The 19170-nt window shown below is 43.1% G+C and overlaps 3 protein-coding genes across 11 annotated transcripts; 1 reads left to right on the forward strand and 2 right to left on the reverse strand.

Annotated features, from left to right (window-relative positions):
- Nucleotides 1–3642: 3642 nt before the first annotated feature.
- rab15 (RAB15, member RAS oncogene family) lies at nt 3643–8948 on the reverse strand. Of its 2 annotated transcripts, XM_037245447.1 has the most exons (9): nt 8810–8948; nt 8194–8307; nt 7980–8091; nt 5977–6037; nt 5280–5340; nt 4965–5042; nt 4726–4815; nt 4543–4608; nt 3643–4453 (listed from the first exon to the last, which is right to left on the reverse strand). In XM_037245447.1, exons 4-9 carry the CDS (start codon nt 6021–6023, stop codon nt 4292–4294), a joined length of 504 nt encoding a protein of 167 aa, XP_037101342.1. In that variant the 5' UTR covers nt 6024–6037; nt 7980–8091; nt 8194–8307; nt 8810–8948; the 3' UTR covers nt 3643–4291. The 2 variants fall into 2 exon arrangements, with proteins under 2 accessions (XP_037101342.1, XP_037101341.1); XM_037245446.1 differs by having other exon boundaries at nt 7980–8307.
- Nucleotides 8736–12373, forward strand: fntb (farnesyltransferase, CAAX box, beta). Its single transcript, XM_037245436.1, has 12 exons — nt 8736–8932; nt 9096–9160; nt 10155–10227; nt 10386–10477; nt 10552–10698; nt 10760–10843; nt 10908–10994; nt 11060–11189; nt 11259–11391; nt 11446–11557; nt 11641–11755; nt 12204–12373. Exons 1-12 carry the CDS (start codon nt 8834–8836, stop codon nt 12315–12317), a joined length of 1251 nt encoding a protein of 416 aa, XP_037101331.1. The 5' UTR covers nt 8736–8833; the 3' UTR covers nt 12318–12373.
- Nucleotides 12374–12852: 479 nt separating this feature from the next.
- max (myc associated factor X) lies at nt 12853–18282 on the reverse strand. Of its 8 annotated transcripts, none has more exons than XM_037245456.1 (5): nt 18083–18276; nt 17765–17791; nt 15158–15265; nt 14107–14230; nt 12853–14034 (listed from the first exon to the last, which is right to left on the reverse strand). In XM_037245456.1, the coding sequence occupies exons 1-5, from the start codon at nt 18116–18118 to the stop codon at nt 13847–13849; spliced, it is 483 nt and encodes a 160-aa protein (XP_037101351.1). In that variant the 5' UTR covers nt 18119–18276; the 3' UTR covers nt 12853–13846. The 8 variants fall into 8 exon arrangements, with proteins under 8 accessions (XP_037101351.1, XP_037101347.1, XP_037101346.1 ...); XM_037245452.1 differs by having other exon boundaries at nt 15125–15265; XM_037245451.1 differs by having other exon boundaries at nt 14107–14242; nt 15125–15265.
- Nucleotides 18283–19170: the final 888 nt, after the last annotated feature.

The following is a 19170-nucleotide window of genomic DNA, read 5'->3' on the forward strand; positions in this document are numbered from 1 at the left end:
CTCATTAGGAGTGTGTGTAATTGCAATCTTGTTGCATTGTTATCACTTAGTCGTCATTGCCAGACAGTGGGAAAGAACAATAAATGTAATTATGCTCGTTTTTTTTTTTTTTTTACAAAATGATTCAGGTTCATAATAAAGTCCCCCCCAAAAAGCTGAACATTCATACAAAGCATCAATCACGACTGGGGCTCATCTCATTTTGAATGACGTCTGACACATTTGCTTAATTGCTTCCAATTTTACAACACAGCATGTTTAGCTGACTTTGGGGGAATGGCTGGTATTCCAACCCATAGCCACTGAGACAATTCCACTACGCTGCTCGCCATTGAAACTCAATTAAATGCAATCGGTTGAAATTAAAGCAATTGAAACAAACATCTCAAATGAAAGACAGCGGGTGGATTACATTATATATTATGGATATCGAATTCCATCCACGTGCCTTTGGGCACAATATAAGGGCAAAACAGCTTCTCTGTTTGTTTGTTTTCATGCTAGCTGCAGGGAATCAAATCACATAATGCATTTAGTCAGAAAACAGATGTCTTATCGTAACTCGATGTTTTCCTTGCCAGTGCTGCTAACCACTATTCAGTATTCAACCAACATTTTCGGAGAAAGAAAGGTCATACAAAATGTCAGCGTTTGAAACTGTCACTGTGCATGGTGTCACACCAACACCAAAATCAGCTGCAGTTCCAGTTCACTACAGAAAATGAATGGCCGGATAAAATACGAGAGGAGCGAGCGGGAGACAGTGCTGTGTGGGTTCAGCCGGCATTGTCCATTTAAAAGCCGGGCTTATGCATTAGTTATGAATCCCGTTAAGACTTTTACTTACTCGGACCGGAGTGCATCTCTTGAGGTGCAAGTGCCAGATGAGGGTGTCAAAACATTTTAGGGGCTGTCAAACTCTTTCCAAGCTCTTTGCAGAAACGCATGTTGGGGAAGAGGTGGAGGCATATCGAGAATTCAAAGTATTTTCTCGTATGCCGCACACACAGTCGGGAGAATGTGACTCACTCTGGTGTGAAAGCACAGCGCAGTTGTGGGTGGATGACATCACAACCCCCTGCAGAGAGAAAAAAGGGCCTAGGAGTTGGACGCAGTTCAAGATTCCATATAGAGCCCCCCCCCCCTTACACTCACACGTCTTAAGATATAGAAGCACACTCTTCCTCTCCTCCATTTCACCCATCACACGTGAGCACATTTTCTCACCAGAAGTAGCACATATTGTCCCGAGGAGACACTCCAGGTGTTATGTTGTGGATTTCCAAACTCACATGAGGTGCAGAAGAGGAAAGGGGGGGGGCTGAGACAGCGGTTGGCCAGGATACGGACACGCTCTGACAGGATTTAGGGGGGGGCTGAGGTTGGAAAATAGGACGGGAGCATGCAACAGATGTTGAGAGGTGTCATGTTTTGTTTTTTTATGAGCAGTTGGTCCGATGATGTGCATTGAGCAGGTTCGCCCCCCCGCCACCCCCCCACCCGCCTGCACCTGCAATGACAGCTCAAACACAGGGAGAGTCAGTCACTGTCATGGACCCCCGCCCCAACGACAGCATCACAGTACATTCTGCATTCAAGTGAAAGAACACTCTCACGCTCACTCAGTAATGCGATTGAGGAGAAGGCGGCGAGATTAGAGCTTGATCTCAAAGACAAGTTGCTGATGCAGTGATTCACAACCAATAGCAGATTGGGGATCTTTTTTTTCAGTAGAGAGGAACTTCTTTTTTTGGTCCAAACTGAGAAGCAAGAGCTTTCTTTATGAGCGCAAATCTTTAATTTCACAGCTCTTGTGATTGATTATAAAAGCACACTCGTCAGCAGAGCGTTGTCTGATACAAGCGACGTGTGACAAAATATGGTTCAAACTCTGGGGAAGAAAAGTGAGTCTAAAGCGGGGTACATATCCTGAACGAGGACAAGCAATGTAGAAGATGGATTTTTAAAATGTGAGATAGGTAATGTGAAATAAATCGGCACCAACCAGTGTCTCTGCCAATACTGTCATAAAAATGCTCCGATACTACAACACCCGAGACTTGACTCATCTGACACATGCTATTCTCTCCTCCTTGGTGTGGACTTTGACAGATATCAAACAGCACAATCCAAAGCGTATCAGACAAAAGTCCATTAGCTTGATGCTAACACTAAATATGAAACACTATAGACAGGCTAGTGCCGATATCACACTGCTGGATTTTCCTTGCAGTGTTCGACTTTAATGTCGCTGGAAGGCAAGGGTGTGCTTCCTCCTACTCAGTTCCATTTCAGACAAGTACAGGTGGCATGAAAAGATGGACAAAAGGGATTCAGTGGTTGTTCACGCTTTACTTCCACCCACACCCCTCTGTCTATTTTCTCCCATGATGGCAACAAGCTGCAGCTCTCTTTGGAAGGAGGGCTGGACGAGAGTCTGGATCGGTCGGCAGGGTGCACCAACACTTTATTAAAACTGTGAGTCGGGTATTTGAGGATTAGTAGCATGCGCCAGCCTGTCGTCGTCGTCATCTCCCGGGAAATACAGGCAGTGGACACTAATTAGATCTCTGCATGAAAATGAGATTCCTGTGTTTGCTAGTTTGACAGCGTGTTAGTATTTTATTTATGCATCAGGAAAACATCAAAAGCTTCGTCCAGCTTGGATTTTGATGACAAAATAACCTTGTAATTAAAACAAATGATGAATATTATTGGCAGAAATAAAAGGCCCGTGAAACGAATCATGTACCATCTGATCTTTATTTTTCCGGATTGATTCAGACACTCACAAGGCCACATTTGCTTCAACCATGACTGAACTCTCGGAACTCTTAAAATCTTCATGCTAACGTGTTGTCATCTTATGTACTAAAGCTGTCAAATCAATGGAAATGGATTAGGGAGGTGCCTTATTTCCTTCCTTACATGACAGTTGAGTATTTAATAGTGTACTAAATGTACTCGGTTACCCTGCACGCGGCTATGTGGACACGCGTGGGTGGAATGTGTCGCTGTGCACGTTCACAATATGTGTGTGTGTGTGTCACTCGGTCTTGGTACTGCTCGATAGCGAGCTGTCATATCAGTGCCACATGCATATTCATAAAGATGCATGCTAATGTCACCTCTGGGCCTTTAACGAGTTAACATGAACAACTCGGGTGAGGTGATGGATAAAAGCTTTGCAGCTTTTTTTTTTCCTCCCTCGGAGAACAGAGTCAATATCACTAGCGGTTTCATTGAATGAGATGAAATAGCTTGTTTAGGAAGAAATAGGACATTGCTGTAAATGCAGTATAATACAGGACATTACTGTATGTTGCAGCTGCCATCTAGTGGTCATATTAGGAAGCGACATAAATAAATAAAAATTGCAAAATCGAAAGGCAGTATAATTATTATTGGCATAAGAGTGAGAAAAGGTCTAAATACTTTCAAGAGCTACAACAGGGAGAAAAATAATTATATTAAAATATATTATATATATATCTATTTATATTATTATATATATTATTATATATATTGTAAAGATTAAAATAATAATAATAATATTTTTTAAATAGCAAATCTATATCTTTGTCAAGCAAAGTGGCATGTTAATGTATCTCCAAGTCTCTCCATAAATAAGAAAACACACAATTTTAAATCTGTGAGCATTTACTCATAAACATGTGACAATTTAATAATATGCTGCATTCAGCTTGTACAATGTCATATATTTTCACAAATACAGGAAAGTAGATTTGAAGAAGGAAGATTTTTTTTTTTTAAACAACACATCTGCATTATGATTCCGGAGTTTACGATCCAGACCCCCCCCCCCACACACACACACACACACACAAACAGTCATTTCAAGTCCACAAGTAGCGTTTAAGAATACGAAAGAGGATGCGCACAAAGTGGATGTTCATTCTGTCTCCGAGAGGCATCTCTGGTTGAATCATAATTGAATTTACAGCCAGCTGATTTTTTTAACTTCACTGAAGTTGCAATCAAATCAAATTTCCGTGCAAAAACTTGTCTCCAGAACAGGTGAGAATTTTTTTCCAAAGCTTTTGAAAACCATCATTGTGGGCCTCTACATTCAATTCATAAATTCTGCATTTTGGAAAAATCTGCTATTCCCAATTTAAAAGGAAGATTTCACTAATGCTCCCTAGCTGATGTACTAAAGAGGACAAAGAGCGCACTGAGACACTGACCTGAAATTGGAGGAGGTCCAATAAATGCTCAAAGGGCTTTCCACGATACAATTTCCGACAGGGTTCTGTCATTCTCGTCACAATTAACACCAGCAGCCTTTCCCCTGGTCGGCGGACCCCCCGTCACACAATCCCTCCTCTTCCTCCAGAGCAGCCAGGTTCAGCTCGTCGTTCTGAGACATCCGCAGAAGGTCCAGGTCCTTCTTGTTGGCCGCCAGCACTTGCTCGGATAGCCGTGTAAAAGTCTTGATGGAGCAAAAGAGAGAGAGAGAGACAAGATCAATAATGGTGATTGTTTTGGTGGAATATTTTTTGTCGTTGAAAACTTTCTCACCTCTGTTATGTTATGATTGGTGAAGGCACTTGTCTCGAAAAAATCCATTCCATAAGCTCGGGCCAGCTGGAGGATGCACATGCATGTAGGGTTGTTATTCCTTCTCACGTACGATGGACATTAGATGGAAAACCACTGCACGACTCACAAAATGACAGATATTCACCAATAGGCAACACATACCTTGACCCCTTGCTCTGTGGGCACCTGCCTCTTGGTCACCTCATCCGACTTGTTCCCGACCAGGATCTTCTGGACCTTTTCTGGAGCGTACTAGCAATTACAGGAATGAGAAATGGAGAGCACAACTAAAAACATATAGTGACTGTAGATCAGACAGTTGAGCCAGAAATGAAGTTGAAGCCACACACAACCAACGACTTCGTTAAAAAAATGATGCAATCAAATCAAACGCCACTCACCTCGTCCACATCACTGGCCCACTTCATGATGTGCTGAAAGGAGCGTTCGCTCGTGATGTCGTAGACCAGGAAAATTCCCTGAGGGCAGATCAGAGATTGCAAGATTTTAATTACCAAGACACCAGATAAATTGCGTAAACTAGTTGTGGGAGGCATTAAAAAGAACACCGTCTTCCAATTTCATTATCAGTTTTCCAAGTGAATAGAAAATTCTATTCTGTGCAGCCTGCGGGCGCAATTCCACAGTGACAGTACTTGTTAGCAAGATTAACATCAACGTGCTTTTCCTATCTGCAACAAACACAGAATTACTACCTGAGCTCGCCTGTAGTACTGCTTGGTGATGGTCTGGTAGCGTTCCTGGCCTGCAGTGTCCCTGGGGAACCAAAATATGATTTCACAAAACCTTGACTGTGGACAGTATGATAAACATTGGCTACAATAAAGTGGTAAACTACAGAACAGAATCCCGTTTGTCAAAATCTTCCCCGTGACTCGAGGTTTGCGACTGGGGTGACCGTGGCCCCCATTGGCAACCGCATAGGTCCACCCCTGCTCCTGCACTACATAGTGAAACTAGAATATTGTACTACCGTATTTTCCGCACTATAAAGCGCACCTAAAAACCTCCGATTTTCTCAAAAGCCGCCTTATAATCCGGTGCGCCTTATATATGGACCAATATGGATTCGTGGATGAGGACTAATTTATTAAAGTACGTTTTACGTGTTTATTTTGTGTGTTGTGTGATATTAACGTTTGAGCAATGTTGAGTTATTGATATATTGTTATTGTTTTCACTATTTCAAGTGTTACTATATTGTGATTGCATTCACGTTTGAGCAACGTTGAGTTATTTATTCTATGCGCCTTATAATCCGGTGCACCTTATATATGAACAAAGTTTTAAAATGGGCCACTCATTGAAGGTGCGCCTTATAATCCGGTGCGCCTTATAGTGCGGAAAATACGGTAATAGAAACTCAATATCACCCACGTTGTGAATGCTTACCAAATCTGGATTCGCACTTTGATACCATCTATTAGCAGTGTCTTCATTTTGAAGTCAATGCCTGCAGGAGACAATATGTGTGAATAAACAGAGTTGCACCTTGAGAGAATCGTAGCCATTCAAGGCTACATTTTGCATACAACTTTAGCATTGAACGCCTTCCTTGTTATTTTTTTCGCCTCCGCGGAGTATAAAGTCAAACCGCACCACTTCTACATACCACATTGTATTCCCTGAGAAGTCAATTAACAGCTTATCTCGGTTAAACTGACTCACACCAAGTGGTCAAGCATCCTGGAGGAGAGCCTACTGACTTTAATGGAAAAGGGAGAAGGTAAGTATGGAGTGCAATGATGCTCCAATTGAGTGATGCAGCAAGAGTTCACTGACATTGCGGCATCGTTAGCACTGTGTCTGTACAGCGAGGGTCTCGTTAGAGTCCCCAAGAGCCGCATAGCAACCCGGGCTTATTCTTGAGTTTACGACTCCAAAACTTTACATTCGTTAACAACGCGTGTAATTAAGAGCAATCTTTCGTAGCCGTGCTTCCAGTAAATCTTAAGATTGAATTTCCGCGGCTTAGACGCTGCTTTGGAACAATAGGGGAAGGGAACAATACGGCAGACTGCACTTAATGGAAGATGGCAGAGCTTGGCAATCAGCGGAGTGAAGGCCTCGCGTAAACCGAGGGGAACAAATCCCAAAGTGACTTGACAAATGAACCGAGCGTGTTGCGGCATTCGCTATAGATGAGGTGGTGACATTCCTCACTGTGTTGGTGGACAAGGCTGTGGACTGGCTCATGGAAGGAACAATATTTTTTAAATTGTTTCTATTTACAATGTGGATGTTTAAGCTTTTTTTTTTTTTTTGCTCCCGCCTAAACTAATCACGCTTTTGTTTTGTAAGATAAATAAAGCACAAAAGTGGACAAGAAGATTGATGACTTAGTGGAAGGAAAGACTTACTGGAATCCTTCTGTCACAGTGAAGGCTGAGAAATTATTTATTGATCCCGAGGCGAGAAGGACATTGAGAGAAGCCACTCAAGATCCCGCTACACCTTTCCTTGGACTTTTGTGAGGTCAGTTAAAGCTTGGCGACGGTCTAATATAATATTACAGGCTCCCACTAAACTCGGGGACGGACTATTCTGGGCGGCAGTCATTTATTATTGATGTGGGAAGATGTAGAGTGCATTCATTTTTTGATATACAGTAGAGAGAATACAGAACAACACAAAGGTTCTACTGGCGTCACAGTTATACTTCAGTCAAAACAATTTTTATATTCACGGCAACACACAGTGAGACTTTTATTATGGAGACATGGTTCCATTTTAAGGCAATATTGTGTGTAATGTATTCTGAAGTTATCTCTGTGGGACTTTAACATTGCTCAATGTCTGCCTCATTATTCACGAAATAGAATCCAAGGTCCTTTCTCACCTCTCCATTTGAAAATATAGGCCAAAAGCAATAGAGATGAATGCCCTACATTACAGACACCCAGTCCCCCTTATGGCAAATCCTTGGCCCCAGTCAGAACCAAAGTGGTCTGGTATCACCACTGTGGTGACCCTAAAAAGGATCATGAATGAATGGTTTATTTCAGCATTCAAAAAAATGATTCACATAGTGATATTATTATTTTTCTAAATTAATGATAAATAATAATACTTGATTTTTAATTGCAGCAGTTAAGTTTGAATCTAAAGAGAAAGAGCATCACCTCGGACATGGAAAGTTGAGCGATGGGAGGAATCTTCCAGGTAACAATTTTGTCTGTATTATATCGTAGAAATGTTGCGGGTTCGAATCATGGCTGGATTAGTCGCCAGCCAATCACAGGAAAAATTGTAAAACACAATTTAACGCAACCGTAATGGAAACATTCATTCATTCATGTGATCACCCCTCTGTATTACATATAAAATGTATTTTGGAAGAAAAACCTGCCAGTTTGTTCTGGTTGAGCCCATATTCCAAATATAGTGGATCTTACCTATGGTTGAAATGTGAGACGGGTGAAATTCATTGTCGGTGAATCTGCACAGCAAACATGTTTTTCCAACCCCGGAGTCTCCGAGAAGCAGGAGTCGGAAGAGCACATCGTACTGCTTAGCCATGATGTTGAATTAAAAGAAAAGGGAGGAAAGGAAGTGAATAAAAGCTGCCAGTCGGCTAACTCAGCGACAAATGGCTCCCTTTCCACTCACGGGCCATGTCTGCTTCAATGGGCAATGTCAGAACGTGTTTCTTGTTGTGGACTGCAAGACAAAACAAGGATGCTCGAGGCAGCCTCCTCTGCCTCCAGTGGGTGCGGTGAATCACTATCAAGCAAAAAGAATGACATAGTTAGTGACTTCCGGTTATTGCTTTTGACAATTTGGGATAAATCCGGATAGATCCGTTCAAATAAATTTAAACTATATCGCGTGTCATGTTAGAAGAAAAATCCAACCGTATTAGGATGATAAGTTGCTTGCTTTCGTAATACCGTTCCGCTATCTTTTGTACTTTATTTTGAAATGCCAACCCATCTTTTTCCGGTTCATATCAATGAAACGCGAATGATTTAAAGATATTTTATAAAATTGTGTCTTAGACGCCTGTGCAAACCCACAACTAAAATATAATTACAACTACTTACTTGACTTGAATTAATCAACGCGTGCAATGGAGTTATAAAGCACTTTTAAGTATCAACGCCGAAATATTTTGTACCCTTGGTAACCCCGTATTGGCTAAGCAACGTCATTTCCGCTCACACCAACCCCAACAGGAAGTGAGCGCGGCAGCGTGAAAGTGAGTGGAAACCAAGTCAAAACAAACCTTTCCGATTTCTTCTTGATCATCATGGACGGTGTACAGACTCCTTTGCGGTGTTTTCGGGAGTGTCACTCCGCTGAAATGTTTGCGGATGACGGGTTGGGAACTGTTACCTCACGGGAGCAGGTAAGAGGCGATTAGCCCTCCTGGATGATAGAATGCTAAATCTGCCTCAGATGACGGGCGTCATTTGTGTTTGCACTAACCGTGTATGCATGCGCTAATTATTAAGAGTAATGTATCGTGTTTTTAAATGATTGATTTTCTGTTTCTTCCTTGTTTCCAACAGAAAAGGGTCGAGCGGAGCATTGAAGAAGTCATCAACGTTTACAAGCAAATCCACAGCATACCACAGTAAGTTTCATTACTTCCTTATTAAAATGCATAATTCCAAACGGCAAGTATGAATCGTTTCTAAAACTTGCAGTAACGATGCTTTTGTCATATTTTTGAAAATGACAGCCTCATTTATTCGTTGAGCAGGAGCAGGCAATGTTTGGTACAATACTGCCACCCGCTGGTCAACTCGAGTCATTGTATTGGGAAATAATTGCGCGCAAGTTATTCTATATCTAAATTATGATAGATGAATTGTCAAAATAAATTGAATTCTCTGTGTGTCGTCATATTTGAAAAACAACATTCAACTGCATGGCAGTGATTTTGGTAGGTTTGCAACTTAGCACATATTGCCCCATTTCAAATTTGTAATATGCCTTTATTAAACGGTAAGTTTTGAAACACTTTAGGCAGCAAGAATAATGAATAAGGAACATAAGTAAAAAAAAAAATCCATATCTCACACCTGTACCTTCCTTTTCTGTGTTTCCATGACAACCGACGAGTTTCCCTCATTGGATGATGTGACACATCCAAGAGAATATTTATGTATAAAAACATTGTTGCAAAATACTAAGACAATATTGAGCCCCTATCTGTTGCCTACTTAAAAAAAATGGCTTAAATGTGGCTTCTTATGACCATTTTGTCAAATATTGGCATCAAGGTGTGAAATTGCACTAATAGAGTTGATTAGCATGCCTATTTACGCTCATGGAGTAATGACTCTGCTTTTACTGGTTGCACTTGCTGCGATTATGACACATTAGCAAGCGTGCTGTCACTATCCATGATCACTTGGGCGCGTCAATCATCCCACGTGTTCTCGTGCTATTAGCGGTCGCCTCTCAACAGGGCTGAATCATAATTTCTATGACAACTGCATCATCCAACTTTTTTTAGATCGGCCGTGTTAAATACGACGCAGTACTTTTTCTTCGGTTTTGATTTTTATGCTGATCTTATTGGGGGACACAAGCACGCTTCAATTTCAATTGTTTCTCCACAGGCCAACTTTGCTGCGGGAGCAACACTACCAGTATCTCAAGAAAGGCTTACGGCATTTATCAGACTCTTACGAGGTAACGATGTCAAAGTCGTGCAATAATCGCTGCCGCTTCATTTTTACCTCGGGTCATTATCAATTATTTCAAAATTTCAGCTGTAAAGGTTTTCGTTCATTTAAGGTGAATACTGAAAGTTCTCATCTATCGTTATTTATGATTTTGTGTCCGTGTAGTGCCTGGACGCAAGCAGACCGTGGCTTTGCTTCTGGATTCTTCACAGTCTGGAGTTACTCGAGGAACCTGTTCCTGCCGCCGTGGCCTCGGAGTGAGTAGAAGGGAATTCATTTGTGGGGAAAAAAATATTTCACTACTTACTGTCGCTGTTTGCTTCCAATACAGTGTGTGTCAGTTCCTGGCTCGATGTCAGAGCACGACGGGGGGGTTCGGTGGCGGACCCTCACAACATCCCCATCTGGCGCCCACCTACGCCGCCGTCAACGCCCTCTGCATCATCGGCACAGAGGAAGCTTACAACGTTATCGATAGGTAGACGGTTGTTATCCTTTTGATGGGATCATTGTACCGTAATATTTCTGCTCGATTCCAGGGAGAAGTTGTTAGATTTCCTATGGTCGGTGAAGCAGCCAGACGGTTCCTTTGTGATGCATGTGGGAGGGGAGGTGGACGTCAGGTGAGACTTCAACCTCTTCTCGGGCACAATATATTTGATTTGTAATGACTGCGTGCCTTCACAGGAGTGCGTATTGTGCGGCCTCCGTGGCATCGCTGACCAACATCATCACACCCAAACTGTTCGAAGACACCACCAACTGGATCATCAGGTAAGCGGGGCGCCATTTTTGATTGGTATTCATTCACGACCACTCAATTGTGGGTTTTTGCGCAGTTGTCAGAACTGGGAGGGCGGCCTCAGCGGGGTGCCGGGTCTGGAGGCTCACGGCGGGTACACGTTCTGCGGCACGGCTGCACTGGTCATACTGGGAAAAGAGCACATGCTGGATCTCAAAGCTTTATTGGTGAGAAACAGAAACCTTACGAGTCGGAGCAAAACCCTCTTAAAATACTTTTACCTCCTCTCATCTCAGAGGTGGGTCGTCAGCCGACAGATGCGTTTCGAAGGAGGCTTCCAGGGCCGCTGCAACAAACTGGTGGACGGCTGCTACTCCTATTGGCAGGCTGGGCTACTTCCACTCCTACATAGAGCCTTCTTCAAAGAAGGTAACGGGCTTCCGCTCATTGCAATATCGAGTTTGACTCACCGGTTTTGCGCAGGCGAGTCGGAGCTGAGTCGACATCGGTGGATGTTTGAGCAGCAAGCCTTGCAGGAGTACATCCTCCTCTGCTGCCAGAACCCAACCGGGGGGCTACTAGATAAGCCTGGCAAGTCAGTATGACACAAAGCAAACAATCGCATGAACACAAGATAATACTAAAAATGGTTTGACGCCTCGTTTTTGTCCCGTCCAGATCTCGAGACTTTTACCATACGTGCTATTGCCTGAGCGGCCTTTCCATAGCGCAGCACTTTGGGAACACAGACAGCCATCATGAGAGCATCCTCGGCAAGGAGCAGAACAGATTGGTGAGGCTGGAGTCATCTACTAAGCCTTTCGAGTTGTCATACTTTGGTAGTCTTTATTTTGAGCAAAAATGGCCTGTGCCTGCATTTTTAATGTTCTTGCAAATGGAGAATGAGAAGCTTTGACAGATGTTGAGGCGTTGGCTGGGGTTGAGAAGTGAAGTCATCGAAATTGCGGGGGACATAAGAGTGTACATGTGGTTTCACTTCAAAAAAATGTGAAGGGCACCAGCTGCCGTGTCACTTTGACATTTTCCGTTTCGTCATCGGCACCTTCGGCTGGCGACAGCCACCAAGTCCATTACACATGCTGCTTGTGTTGTAAATTTCTTTGTGGTGGCGGTGTTACAACAGGTTACCTGTTAGCGCAATTTCCAAAAGCGCTATGAGTGACGGGGCTTCATCCACAGCGCTGTGGTAAAAACACATCCACTTTTGTTCTTCTTTGTAGGCTCCAACTCATCCGGTTTACAACATCTGTCCAGAGAAGGTGGCTCAGGCTTTGCAGCACTTTCACCGCTTGCCCGTCCCGAAGGAAAACTCCTCGGCTGACCATCGGTCCTAGTTTATAGTTGCTTGGTGGTGAGGAAAGAAGACTGGAAGCAGCAAAAAAAAAAAAAAGGATTTTTGATGCCTTTTGTTATCATTCTGGGATAAAACGGTTTCAGTATGGCTGACGTTAATAAATATTTCTCTGCGATTTACTTCACATCTCACCACAACTGAATAATCCCAAGAAGAGCGTTAAAGGATAAAATAGTTTATTTTATAGTCTCATATTAAAGGTAGGCCTCAACTTTTGCAAGACAATTGTAGGCAGTATGTACAACATACTTGTAATTTCCATGGAATGGAATCAGACAAAGACCCGATACACTAATCATATCCTCCTGAATGGAAAAGAAAATGGAAATGTGCAGACACATTCTTCCTAGACACTCAAAAAATGTTTTTTAACTTGGGGAAGGTTCAGCAACTTCGTAGAGCACAACACATTAACGTGGGGTGGGGGGGGGGGGGGGCTTCATTGGCTTCCATGTACTTCAAACGACAGGAGCTAATTTGGAACATTCCGGTTTTAGGTGATATCGTGTGACCTGTGAGATGACTACAAAATGCATAACGTACATTTGATCTTGAAAACATCCAATTATTGTCTTTTTTTTTTTTGTCTATCAAACAAGCTGCCTAATGTGTTCAGCCACCTAAAGTCATTCCCTACTTCAAGCTAAAGGACAAAATACAATACAAGTTTAGGAATATTCAAAATCTTTCAAAACATCAATTTCAACAATAGGAACTTTTTTTTTTCTTTCTTTCTCATAAACAAATGTGTTGCAGCAGAAAACATCTGCAATCCAGTGGGCCTGAGGTGGGTGTCACTAAACATTTTTCCTTGGAGGGTCGTCACATTCTTATGTGGAAGAAAAAAAAAAAAAAAAAAAAGCTACAAATGTACCATATGTTTGTGGTACTTCAACTTGTTTGGAACAATTCTTTAGGGTCAACAAAATACAGAGGACCCCCTACAAATTTGCAAATCGGAGAGTTGACATTTTCAATTGAACGCCTGATGCTAATATTTAAGGTGGACAATTAATGTAGGAATTACAATCAACTAGGTAGTGTCAACTATTCGTAGTCGGGTGAGGTCCCTAACGATACCATTTGCAGCCAATAGCCAGGTCCACTGCACAAGTCATCTAACGGTGCTTAGGAGTAAACCTGCTATGCACACAAACGCAGGGCGGGGGAACATGAAAAAGTTCTGAAGTAACCAAGCTGCCTCATTTTGGGGTTTTGGATTGTTGCGAGAAGAAAATATTAAGGGAGGGGGTAGAGAGTTGTTGAAAGGCTCCCATTTTGCTGGCCTCCCCCCTCCTTGTTCGAGGAGGTGATTGTGGTGGCGGTGGTGAGGAGTTTGGAAGGGGGTCATGAGTCTCCAGTGCCAGCCCACCCGGTTGGAGGGGCGCAAGAACAGTGGGTGTCAGGTGGAAAGGTCAAAGAGCCCCGTTTAAAGGCTTCCTCTGGCTCGCTTTTCCCGCGAGGCGGTAACTCCGGCCCTTTCACCTGCTTTTTTTTTTGGAGCGCGTTCTAGCTGGCCTCGACGCGCAGCTTCTTGCGGTTGGGAGGCTCCTCGGGTTCCGACTCGGAGCTGGAGTCGGAGCCGCCGTCGAACGCGGACACGGCGCTGCCTTTTGGGTTGGTGTAGAGGCTGCTGTCGGATGACGAGTAGTTGGCCTGGAGCTGCGCCGAGCCCTTCACTTTCTCCAGGGCGCGCACTGGACGGACCACAGAGAAGCTTCCAATCAGTTCAACTTATCAACCGAGAGACGCAAAGATGGAGCATTTACCTTGCTGCTCCAGCAGCGCGTTTTGCCTCTTCAGGTCGTCAATGTCCTGCTGGTGCGTGTGATTTTTTCGCCTCATGTACTGGATGTACTCTGTGGCTTTGTCTAGGATTTGAGCTCGAGACGCCTGTTTGGTAGACTGCTGTTAGTGACACATGCAAAAGAGAAGTGATGTTGTGTGCAGAGAAATTCACCTTTCACAAATGTATACAAAACATACATGATTGGTGTAAAGGGAAAGTCAAGTCAAAGTGTTGCCGTCCTGATTGAGATTGCGTTTATGGAATGTGACTTGGTTTTATGGATCTCAGCGGGCGGCCATTTTGGCCTCGTACGGCCACTTGCTGTGCGTGGCCGCGTGCCAAAAGGGCTCAGGTGACGACCACTCACCTGTTTTCTGGATTCGGTCATGTGACGTTGGCAACATTTTGATTTGACTTCCGCTTCAATGAGCACACAAGTATAGACAATGCACCGATTACAATGAGAACCCGTTTTACTTTTTAGCTCAAGGTTGGATTTAGACTGCGGGCATTCATTCTAAAATGATTTCTTTCCTTTTTTGTTTTTTTTTACAGTTACAGAACACCTAAACAAGCTTCCTGCACAATAATGACTAAAACAATAACACATAGCCAGAATAAGCGACCCGAGTGAAAATACATCTCATCAATTCATCGCCAAGCTAATATTCGCCACTTCTGGCTGCATGACAGCAACACGACTCCCACTCCGCCCTCCCAGCATCGAACCGTCCACCCACCCAGCTGGTTTCTAGGGGAGGGCTAGTAACGTTCTCCACGTCGCCAATGTCAAAACAGGAAGAGAGTAGCGACATTTCCTCGTAATAACTTCCTGACGCCGGTCCAAGCGCTTCGACATGCAGCTTCTACCGTCTGCTCTCCGCTCACACACGCATACATTTAGCTCTCAATGTACACTACTCTAGCCATTACCTCGTCTCATAATTCAAGTGACATTGAACAAACAGAATGAAAGGGAAGAAAAAAAATTCTCTTACACTGTTGGGTTGCTCACCAGTACTGTTACCAACCTTTTCTCCCTGCAAGGCAGGCACAGAGTCCCGGAGGCTGTGAAAGCTGTCTTTGATGTGGTCCCTACGCTTGCGCTCCAACGCATTGTGGTGTGCCCGTTTGTCTGCCTGCAATGAGAGTCACAAGGCCTTCAGCGCCGGCAGCGTGGGTCGGAGCACGGACAGCAGGACGGGAAAACCCGCCTGCTGCCGAGTGCTGTTCTGCATTTTTTTTTTTTTTTTAAACAACTAACATAGAAAAGTACTGACAGATTGGGACAATGCGCAGAGGCTGACTTATTAATGAGAAAAAGCTCAATATTCTCCAATAATTGACTTAATTTGAAAATCCATATCTACCGTATTTTCCGGACTATAAGGCGCACCTTCAATGAATGGCCCATTTTAAAACTTTGTCCTTATATAAGGCGCACCATTAATGCATCATGTCAGATTTTTAATCCAAATCAAATCATTCTCCATTTTATCTTTTTTTATTTCAACTTCAGACGCGACAAATTACTTTATAATCACAAAATAATGATCCATAGTCTTTTTGATTCATGAGTCATAGGCTTCAGGGGGCCACTTATGATTGATTTCATGACACAATGCTTCGGGCCAGTTTAAATTGAGGAATTTGGTCCGTATATAAGGCGCACCGGACTATAAGGCGCACTGTCGGCTTTTGAGAAAATGTTTGGTTTTTAGGTGCGCCTTATAGTCCGGAAAATACGGTACTCTCAAAGCAAGTCACTTAAATTGGGAAAGACTCCAGTTTGTTGTTTTTCTACCATTGTACCATTCACTCACATTCACACCTAAGGGCAGTCTGCAATTACTCCAAACATGGAGTACACACAACAAATCCAAGTTCAACAAGACACCTCATGCATGTATATAGCCTGAAGAGAAAATGATGGGTCTCGTCCAACTAAAGAGTAATAAACCTCAATGTGTGTGCATGTCACGTGGCGGGTTTGGGACTGTCAGCGTTTTCCTTGAGTGTGAAATGATAATTCCTTCTCAAAATGAAACTAAACTGAACACGATAGCATGTGATTACAGTCCCGGCAGCCATTTTCCTGCTGGCACGATAAGTAGATGGAAGACAAGCTCGAACCTGTGTAAGACTACATCCCACATCAATGGAGCAACATGCCTGCTTTAAAGATTTGAGCAGGTCCATACGCACGATAGCATTCTTCATGAATGGGTGCACCTCTCAACTTTAGAAAAATCAAGGGGAAGTGGAAAAATATGCATCGCATTAAACGACTACTATTGAAAACGTGAGTGCTGAGTTGCAGCACAGCACATATGACAAACAGGTGTCCAATTACAGCGCCACCATTATAAGTCTGTCATAAAACAGGTACCTTTTTTTTCTCCATCCTGTGGCCCTACACGCTAGGTGAGCTGCTCCCTCCATTCTATTCATACCTGACTGTGGCATGTATTGTAAGTGCACCGAGTGGGTGAGAGGAAGAACGGGTAAGTGCTGCTTCTTGGCGAGGAAAATAAAGCCTGGCGTAAAACCGACCCCCAAAAAAACCCACTCTTGTGCAACAATATGAACATGTCCTCATTTGGGTCATTAGTGAGCTGCTGCCCATCCCAGCTGACTTTGGTCGAAAGCTGGGTACACCCTGGATTGGTCGCCAGCCAATTACTGGGTACATATAGACAAACAAACACTCACACTCACACCAATTTAGAGTATCGGTGTCATATTCAATGCCCTTATTTGGTCGGCCTTATCCCTTAATGTGGCCCGCTGAATTGTACAATACGAAGCAATGTATCAACCTCTGCAAAGCAAATAGAATTACATTAATATGGTTACATTGGAGACATAAGTAATCATGCATTCGAATTGAACTGGTGGTGCCGTCGTGCAGGGTGTGCGTGTGCGTGCATGTGTTGTTTTCTCCCCTCACCACTATGTTGTGCAGTTAGCTATAACGTCATTCATCTGAGCCTGCCAGCCCCACAGAGGGATGTCGAGAAGACTGACTGGATCTAATCACAAGCTGCAACACAGGAAAACATCCCGCTGCAGCCCTTCCTGACACGAAGGCTTTCCCCTCTCTATGCATGCATGCACGCATCTTTTCGAGCGTCGTTCTACGCCATGGATGCAGCAGTAGATGTCAAACAAGATCTCTCTGTTGAGGTGACCTCGATGTGCAAAAGCGGAATCCCCTTGTCGTGCTAAGAAGCACCAGGATTTGCACTCGGCGTATTTATTGGTGAAAATAATAACCGATGGATAATGACAAAAGGCTGTGCAGCTCTCGGTAAAGCTTTTGGTCTAAATATAGCCGTCGTGTTACCGTGTACACGCAGGATAGGGAATACCCTGCCTGCAATGCATAACATAGTCCCAGCCATGCATTTATTGCCTTCCATAAACAAGAAATATGGAGGTCTTATCTCGCTCGATCATATGACCCATCGCTTTCGCATTCGATTTTAAAGTCCGCCTACGCCTGAATACTAAATATCGTATGTTCTTGAAAACAACAAAAATGGCAAAAACAACAAAAAAAGGAACAACATAACCTCAATAACGTGCAGTAAAATAATTATAGTAAATGGACAAATTCCCCCCACAGCATTACGCACCACATTGTGATATCTCGGTGAGTCTTCCTGCAAAAAAAAACAGAACAAAAAGTACAATTGTAGCCATAATTGTTCAGAAACGTAACCGTTTCACCGAAGCTGCTTGAATGTAATCAACAATGTAGTCATTTAAATGCTTCTGACCACAGAAAACTAGCACTTCTTTTATTTTTTTTCAAATATTTATCAGTGAAGCACCGCGACCCAGCTTATCGGGGAGCTAACGCTAGCAGATGAGCTACTTCGGCTAGAGGGGGAAAAAACGACATAAAAAGCGAAATACAAACACTAAAAAGCGTAGAAATGCGTCATACTCACGTCACTATCGACTTCGATATCATCGTTATCACTCATTCTTCGATCAAATGGTCAAATTTAAAGGAACGCGTGGCTCAAAAACAACATGGATCGGTTTGGCAGCCCAGCGGCGCTCCTACAGACGGGCTGCTAGTAGTTGCTACTCACTCACACGTTCTGTTTAGACAGAATCGAGGTAGACCATCTCCACGTGACTAAACTCCACACACCAAGCTACCGTCGTTCATTGCGCATGCGCCATATCCAAGGGGTTTCTGGGAATTGTAGTTTTTCCTAGATGAGAAGTCGAAAGATATTGCACTAACTAGTGTAAAAATGTAAAATTGAACTCACGGTAATCTAAAAATAATTGTTGGACTCAAAAGGTTTCATGCTCGCTTAAATATACAAATTGTTTATATGCCAACAGTTACGTGAGTCTGTTTGTTAAACTACATTTCCCATCAGGTATTTAGCGCAGATGCTTACGTTACAACGCCCCCTTTAGCCGATAGCTTTGTGGTAAATGTAGTTTTTTAGTTGTAGTTTTTTGTTACGGGGAAAAACAGGGCCAGAGCAGACACGTGGAAAGGCACAACCCTCGAAAAATCCAAAACACTGAAACTGTAAGGCGACCTCATATGACATGACTTATATTTTCACATCTTTGGACTCATATAACACACACATCTGTTTTTCATGTTTCATTCTTCTAAAATGCATTTTATCTTTTATGCATCTTTTATGCAAGCTGCAAGGGTTCAATTCCCACCAAGAGACGGTGCAAATATTAGTTTGTCCTTTCCACATGTGTACTGTGATAAATTGGCTGACCTGAACTGAAAATGGATAGATAGAAAAAAAAATAATAATAATAATGAGGGACTTCTATATTTGTGAGGGATAATAAACAGGGTTTGGGTTGCGGGACAAACTGTGAATAATCTGCTCAGGTTTTACCTTTTTTTTTGGTCAAAATTGTACTATAGATAAGGAGCTTACATTATGGATTAGTTTCAGCTCAGTAAATGTGTAAATAAATAAATAACGAAATGCCCCTCAGCAGGTCACGAGGCCACAGCAGCTGTGGGCGACACCCTGCCCTCCAT

Source organism: Syngnathus acus, chromosome 24 (assembly GCF_901709675.1).
Source record: "Syngnathus acus chromosome 24, fSynAcu1.2, whole genome shotgun sequence".
NCBI classification, from domain to species: domain Eukaryota; kingdom Metazoa; phylum Chordata; class Actinopteri; order Syngnathiformes; family Syngnathidae; genus Syngnathus; species Syngnathus acus.

Coding starts and splice junctions, on each gene's coding strand:
- rab15 (XM_037245446.1), bottom strand. CDS start 8,103: ATGGCTAAGCAGTACGATGTGCTCTTCCGACTCCTGCTTCTCGGAGAC. Junction 5,341..5,976: donor AAAGTGCGAATCCAGATTTG/GTAAGCATTCAC, acceptor TTGGTTCCCCAG/GGACACTGCAGGCCAGGAAC. Junction 5,043..5,279: donor AGTACTACAGGCGAGCTCAG/GTAGTAATTCTG, acceptor ATCTGCCCTCAG/GGAATTTTCCTGGTCTACGA.
- fntb (XM_037245436.1), top strand. CDS start 8,834: ATGGACGGTGTACAGACTCCTTTGCGGTGTTTTCGGGAGTGTCACTCC. Junction 10,478..10,551: donor CCTGCCGCCGTGGCCTCGGA/GTGAGTAGAAGG, acceptor CTTCCAATACAG/TGTGTGTCAGTTCCTGGCTC. Junction 10,844..10,907: donor GGAGGGGAGGTGGACGTCAG/GTGAGACTTCAA, acceptor GTGCCTTCACAG/GAGTGCGTATTGTGCGGCCT.
- max (XM_037245450.1), bottom strand. CDS start 18,118: ATGAGTGATAACGATGATATCGAAGTCGATAGTGAC. Junction 15,266..17,764: donor CACCGAGATATCACAATGTG/GTGCGTAATGCT, acceptor CTCTCATTGCAG/GCAGACAAACGGGCACACCA. Junction 14,246..15,124: donor CTGGTGAGCAACCCAACAGT/GTAAGAGAATTT, acceptor TGTCACTAACAG/CAGTCTACCAAACAGGCGTC.